General features: G+C 44.2%; 1 protein-coding gene across 9 annotated transcripts in view; it reads left to right on the top strand.

Annotated features, from left to right (window-relative positions):
• The first annotated feature begins 3,757 nt into the window (after positions 1-3,757).
• Positions 3,758-7,517, top strand: part of LOC113021787 (dedicator of cytokinesis protein 3-like) — a 229,871-nt gene continuing 226,111 nt past the window's right edge. For 5 of the 9 annotated variants that reach the window (XM_026166510.1, XM_026166509.1, XM_026166507.1 and 2 more), the window contains exon 1: positions 3,760-4,676. In XM_026166510.1, the coding sequence (XP_026022295.1) occupies positions 4,640-4,676 (37 nt within the window). In that variant the 5' untranslated portion in view covers positions 3,760-4,639. Of the gene's footprint in view, positions 4,677-7,517 lie in introns of all 9 variants that reach the window. The other 4 variants (XM_026166515.1, XM_026166514.1, XM_026166512.1 and 1 more) reach the window with 2 other exon arrangements.

The following is a 7,517-nucleotide window of genomic DNA, read 5'->3' as shown; positions in this document are numbered from 1 at the left end:
ACGTGGTCGGGCACATGAAATAAAGCCTGCTGGCTGCAGACGCACAGAGTACACGCCCACCAAGCTCTTTATTTTCAAATCACATGACTAATCTTTTAAATTAATCTTTCTTTGTTTGAACATGCAGCGAGACTTTTAAAAAAAGATTTTCCAAGTTCGAGTGATGCTAAACAATCACCTGTTGATGAGGGAGAGATGCTGTGGTTTCTGCAGAGCCGTGAGTCCAGACGAGCGTTTCTCCTCGGCTGTGTTACTTTCAGGTCTCTGTGGACAGCAGCGTGTTGAAGTGAGTTCTTATTCGTGGGTGATAGGGTTGTAGCTTGAACCCATCCGCTGGAACGTTGAAGACAATATAATTACACTGCTAAGCAAGACACAAATAGGCAAAGTTCTTCATGTTACTCGTGCACGGGAGAGACCGGACAGAGTGCCGTCCCTTCGCTTGACCCCAGTTGCTCTCGTCCGTTCTCCCGTACCACTGTCCTTTTATTGAGGTTACATGAATATGCATAGGTTCATTAACATGTGACGTCTACATACACACAAAGAGTACCTTGCCTGTATGTGTGTGTGTGTGTGTGTGTGTGGTACTGCTGATCAAAGGGTCATAAAAGCACACAAGCAAACATCCTTGGTCAGGAAGAGGGTAGACCCCCCCTCATCCTAGATAACACAGTAAGGAAGTCCAGCAGTTCATTTATACACAAAAAGCACTTAGACTAAAACAGACGTAGCTACGTTAATCCTACCATAAAACAATAAGAGAAGGTATGACCTCTCTCATGCTCCCAGGATGTAGGTGTGGAATGCACACCAAGCCTCTGTAGCCTGTTAAAGATCACACAACTTATCACTACACAATTGATTATACACCTCTAAGCATCTATGGTCAAATATTTCTAAGCATAAATGACAATCAACAATACAAAACCTAACAGTGGGGAAACGTCGCTCGCTGTCAGTCTCCTCTCTCCGTCCTGTTTCCTCCTCTTCTCAGTTTCATCTGTTCCTCCTTTTTTCCCGGCAGCGAGCTGACCCTGCCTGCGCCGACGCCTCCAGCATTCTGATTTGTTCTCTGAATGTTTTAAATCCTTTCATTCCCATCTTGAATGTGACATTGTGCATATATTGCCGGTGGGCTGTGGAACAAATAGTTGAATCATAAAGAGTCGAGCGTGGTCATCAGAGACAGAAAAACATGAAAGAGATGCAGGACTCAGGAAAACTGCTACAGCACTAGACGGTGAGGAATCCCATTCACAGGGCAGCTTTCTTTCAGTTAACGGATCATTTTTACTCCCACAGTATGTTTTGATAGTTTGTATAACCGGTGTGCCTTCTGTGGGAACATTATTATTCCTGCCAGACACACAGAGGTTGAGTGGAAACCATGGAGGGGGTGATATCAGGATATTTCATCTCCGAGTCTGAAAACTACAAATGTGAGCCTCTGTTTCTCTGGATTGGAAGAGCTGTCACGTCGTGAACACTTACGGGGACACATTAAGCTAATGGGTTCGTCTCGCTGGAGTCCACACGTGGAAATTAAATCTTCATTTTAAATATTTTTTGCATCCCATTCTCGTCCACAGGTGTAAAGTGTGGCAGCAAACAGAAATAATGTTGCCATGGATGCGCTGGGTTTAGTTGGGCTGCAACTTCTGTTTTTAACTTTTTATTGTTCATATTCTGTAAATATAAGTACGCTGAAAATACCGCCTACAGCTCTGCTTAGTTTGAGTCTGTGTGTACCACAAATTACTTTGAAACTGAAGAAAACCTTAAACCCTGATTCTCAGTGCAGCTTCTGAGTGCTTTAGTAGACGTCATCAGTCACTCTGTCCTCTGGTCATTTAAATTATCACCTCCTTTTAGCCACCAAGTTTACAAAAATTAGCCTAAATTTAATGCAAAATCCCCCAATTTGGAAACCTGAAGGTGTTGGTTAATACTGGCAGGTCCAGCTTGTTCTCTGTGAGCTTCAGACTGCATTATATCTGTAAGATACACCAAGACATAAAGATATTTATTGAAATCATAATATTTGACTAATTTTTTTCTAATCATGTGCTCTATTCAATTCGATTTAAATTTGGAAGTCGATTATCACAACAACAGTCGCCTCAAGGTGCTTTATATTGTGCAATAATAGATACAGAGAAAAACCCAACAATCATATGACCCCCTATGATCAAGCACTTTGGTGACAGTGGGAAGGAAAAACTCCCTTTTAACAGGAAGAAACCTCCGGCTCGGTGAGGGGAGGAAGACAAAAGACACGCTGTGGTAGAGAGGTAATTTTAAATGCAGAATTTCAACAAACATCAGCAAACACACAAACTGTTTGTGTGTTTGTCTCACAGTGTGTTGCAGCTAAAACTCCAGCTGCTTATTTCACCGGGAGAGAAAAGACAGAGCTAAGTTCACTCAGAGATGGAGAAAGATAAGAAAGACAGGAGAGGAGAGGAAGAAGAGAGCTTAGATTTAAAAGGAAGGGCTGCTCATTTAAAGCTCATATGTAAGTCCCCATGTTTTTAAATCTGTGCATGTGATATGTTTTTCATACTGTGAAACCTGCTGTAAATCAAACTGAGGCAGTTTTTTAAAGGCTGCATGAGAATCTGCAGGATAAACAGCTTAGTTTGCTGCACTGTGATGGATTTGCAGTAAAGAACAGTGTGTGACTGGTGCACAGTGGCTGTGCTTCATGCTCACAGCTTATAGCAGAGATTCATATGAATGTTAGCTGATGATGCTGATATTCATTCACTGAATCTCACCTTCATACCAACTTTATAGTATCTAATGTAAAGACAGCATCAACAGTGTACTGTCAGTGCAGAGGATGGGCATCAGCCAGGACAACTCATAAAACATCTGCTCACATCTGGCTGAATTCAGGCATGTACACCCACAAAAGCAGCAGGTCAGCTGATCACAGCCTGTACACTAAGAACATCTACTGGAGCTCTCAGTAGAAATTATTGTGAGTTATGATTGTTTTCCCCACACTGAGCCATTACAACCAGTTTAGTGTCCCCCCCACCGGCTGCATCCACGTTAGCCCCTGACTGCTCACATTTTCCTGTTCAGAGGCAAAGTCACCCTCTACATTCTCTGCTCATGAGATTCAAGATGAGAATATTTATTAGAATTAAAGTTTAAACTGAAGTAAAGTTTGTATTGTCATCTGCTAATATTATTTAATTATTACAGTAATAAAGCACAAGGCTCAGTTAGCTTTGCATAAAAATAGCTGGTAGTAACGTCCTCCAAAGAACTACTTTTACTTTCTTACTTTGAGTACTTTTCAGAGGCGAAGTTGAATCAGTACTTCAACTTTGACTGTAGTATTTTTCAACACTAGTACTTCTTTTTAAGTACAGAATATCTGTACTTTGGCCACCTCTGATTGTTATGAGCAGTGCACTATATTACCCCCCCCCCCCCCGTAGATGGGTCGTTGACTATGATGAAGACAAATAAAAAATATAAATATTTATTGTGAAAATCTGCTCATAAGAAAAGGAAAATTAAAATGCTTTAAGGTTTCTTTCTCAACGCTGTGTCATATCACCATATTTGTGACACAGCTGTCACAGCGCGTGCTGCTCTGAAGTGTCCACGCGGGGGCGCAGCACGCGCAACAAACGCGCGTGGAGCTGCTGAGCTGCAGACGGCTGTCATTAGCGGATGTACACGCGTGTCAGTGACAGCACGACCGAGGCTGTGTCACGGTGCTGTAAAGTGATGTCACGGCCGGTGTGTGCACATGCTCAGAGTAATTCTAAGTGAGTTTATATATTATATATATATTTGCGTCTTTTATTCCCACTCGTGGTCTGAGGGGTCAGCCGCCGTAGGCTCCTGTGCGCGTGCAGGCTGTGCAGACCAAACGAGCCCCCCCCTCCTGACCACCTCAGCCGCGCTCCACCCTGATCCTCTTAAACTGACGGAGGCTTCCCCGCTGCTGCGCACGGCTCGCACGCAGACGGGACTGAGCTTTTTCTTCATCTGCTCACGACAAGTTCAGCAGCTGCGACGGAAGGAAGCGAGGTTCAGACGCATGGTTCAAAGACACAAGAGCACCAGAAGCTTCGCTCTGGAGGGATGCTCACTGAGTGAGGACAGGATTCCCGAGCCCGGACAGAACTTGACGGGAAACACGAGTGATCGTGGGATTTTCCTGAATGGGAAAGTCTCGCGCTCTAATGAAATCCTCATAAATCATAGTTCATCTGCTCCGGCCGCCTTTTTGCTTAACCAAATGCCACTCTAATGCCCACAGGTGGGGTTAAAAGCCCCCTGTTTGGCTTGAAATCGCCTTGACGCCCCTGTGGAGGATTTCTCTGGCGGTTCGTTCCCGAGGAGCGCAGCACAGCCGCTGAGATGGACCGACACACTGCGCCATGCGTCACCGCCAACCTGACAGGATACTAACCGTCATTTATTTAAGACAACTTTCACGTTTTCAGAGTGGTTTAAGGTTGTTTTTTTTCCCCGTAGCCATTTTCAGTAAACTTTTGCTCCGCGGTCCTCCTCGTCTTTCTCGTCGTCACTCGGATTTCCATGAAGCGACCCATCGGGTGATTATAGCTACTTTCTTTAGAGGATTTTGCTGTGGGTGCAGCAGGACATCATGTGGACGCCGACAGAGGATGAGAAAATTGGAGTGGGTGAGTAAATCAGTGATGTTTGTCTGATGATGTCCTGGTACACAGCTTTGTTTTTTACGCAGAGGATGGTGCCAAACGCATCACCTCCAGAAACCGCAGTTAATGTTTGCGCACTTTATTTTCGTATAAAAGCATTACAGACATTCAGCTGCTCCTGCGCCTTCGATGTCTAAATCAGGTTTTAAGTGAATATCTGTAATCTGTGAAATGAAAGGGGTCATCTCACTGGAATCTGTTCCAAAGAAGCGCCTGTGGGTATGAGGAACTGTGCAGAGACTACAGGTTCTTATCTGCACACCGTCTACAGTATTCCCTTTGAGATGTGTCTGCGGCACCTGAGGCGCTGGAGGCTGGAAATGGTGTTTTGTTTTATCTGTTCTGTCAAGTCCTGTCTCCGGTCTGCGCGCCTGGTCTGTGGTCCTTGTCGTCTGTTCTGGTGTGGTAGAACAGATCAGAGCCTTACAGCAGTCCTGTGTAAGTGTGACGGGTGCGGGATGAGAGAGGGGCTGTGTCGTCGCTTCTGGTGTGGGTTTATAGTGCGTGAATGTGGAAAGTGGGTGAAGTGAAACTGAAGCAAGGACAGGAACAGGATGCGGTGATAATGGGCAGTGCAGGTAACTGAGACTTGACAGCAGTGATTGATTACGCAGCGTGCTGTGGCAGCACGATGACGGTGAATGTTTTCAGATGAGAGCTGGTGCTTTGGGCCCGTTAGCCAAAGATCCACAGTCCAATTATTCTCACTCCCCATTTATCTCCCGTTTATCTGCTGCACGTCTTTCAGGCAGCCACACCTAAAGGCCTGTTTGGAAAAACACTGCTGACCCAAAATCGACTTTCTTACCTCCACCAAAGAGATCATGTGATCCAAAAAGTTATAGAGTTGCATCAATGGTGTGGCTATCTGGGAAGTGACGAACGTCTGGAGTCAGCAAGGATCCAGGAACGACTCTAAACATTGTGAGATATGGTTAAATCATGTTGCCACAAGTACACATGACATTAAAGAGAAACGCTGAGTGACATCATCTTGATGTTCTCATGAAAATATCACAAAGTCATCAACGTCCTGGAAGGATATTTTAGTGTGTGTGGAGTATTGTTCTTGGTCTTGTGCTCCTGCTGTGTTGGTGCTTTTTAAATGTTTGTTGCGAATGTTGCTGGATCTCTAAAGATTTTTTTTTTGTGTGCAGTCTTGTCACTAAAACTTCAGCCATGAACTCTTTACTGTCATTTTCAGGCCTGCTTATACAATAAAATGATTGGTTATGGAGGACGGTCTCTGCCTATTCCCAGGCCTACTCTGTCCTACATGTCACGTTGATCAAGGAACAAAATCTTAATTTAATTTTATAAGAATTTTATTGACACTCTAATCAACGTATATTTATGAATGCAGCATAAAATCTCCTTAATAATAATTACTGCTCCCGGCTGCAGAAGTACCAATTATAACCTTTATTTTACTTTCTAATGGCACTGGCAGCATGCCTGTATCTAATGTGGATTGCTCAAATCTGATTGGTGCATGAGCATTTCCGGTACCAGTACCGCAGGTTGCACTGCCTCTTGGACCATCCTGCTTTATTTTACAGCTGTTCTTTACCTTCCCCTCAGCACTGCTATCTTTGTGGTACAGGTCATGTTCAAGGAGCTCTTCCTCTGATGGTTATACTAACTTTCAGTTTCTTGATTCTTTCATTGTGTCAATACCCTGAGAAGATGATTTTCATGCTTATTGTATACTTTAGTGAGATTTTGAGTATTTCATGACCCCCCCCCCCCCCCCCTCGTTGTCTCTCTCTCAAACGATTAAACATTTCCTCACTAATTGGCCCCGAGACCACCCATGCAAGTGGAACACTGTGTACTCAGTGATCTTAACTTGGACAGTTCAAGAAAATTAGCATAGGTATTTCACATGAGGTGCCAGACTTCCTGTCCCCGATGGGCAGAGGTATCGACTGACAGCTGCCAGGATCTTTCCGAGCGACCAATCCGGTGAAATGCCACACAATGTCTGCAGCGTGAGGGAGCTAGGCCTCTGCTGACAGGAAGTCAATTTGGGCAGTCATGACTCTGCCAATCTGTTAATTGGAAAGAGACATTAGCTGAATTTAAATGAGAGGCTGTGGGTGTTTTTCCTGCTTCCTGATACCTTCAGTAGCCTCCAGCTGAGGATGCGTGCTGCGGCTGTTTGATTTACTCTGCTAGAAGCCTCTTAGCATCGAAATCAGAATTGTGCCACATCTTACAAGCCTTCACATCGCCCGCTGGTAGACTCCATAAAAGGAAAACGGCACCATAATCTGACAGTGCAGGAGTGTGGAAAGCAATCGTGAATATCACCCTTCAAAGACTCCATCACACAGAACATTAGGTGTTCGCTTAAAGTGCCACACATTTCACTCTGCAGGGTGGTGACACTGCTGGAAAAAGAGATCCACACGATAATGACATCGTAAGAGGAGCACAGGTGCAGTCGTCACCGCCCACATGTTCACAGTAAATCTGACAGCTTAGTTATCTTTTAGGAGAATCGTAAGAAAAGACATTCGGGAAATGGACTCTAAAGTTCTGTAAAAGTCCATCACGAAAACAACTTTGTTATTAAAATGATAATTGTCATAAATTTTCTATAAAGTTATGGAAAAGTCACCTGATTTGGATGTTACCCTCACACTGATTGATCATTATCAGTTATCTATCAGACCCCCACGAGCAGAACATGGCAACTGTGGGGAGGAAGAACTCCCTTTTAACAGAAAGAGATCTCTAACACCTGTTGTCAGAGACCTCTAGTGGCCATGTGAAAAAATGCTTGAGACATTTCCTGATGTG

Source organism: Astatotilapia calliptera, chromosome 5, assembly GCF_900246225.1.
Source record: "Astatotilapia calliptera chromosome 5, fAstCal1.2, whole genome shotgun sequence".
Lineage (NCBI taxonomy): Eukaryota > Metazoa > Chordata > Actinopteri > Cichliformes > Cichlidae > Astatotilapia > Astatotilapia calliptera.
The sequence above is the reverse complement of the archived record's forward strand: the minus strand, read 5'-3'. Positions and strand labels throughout refer to the sequence as shown.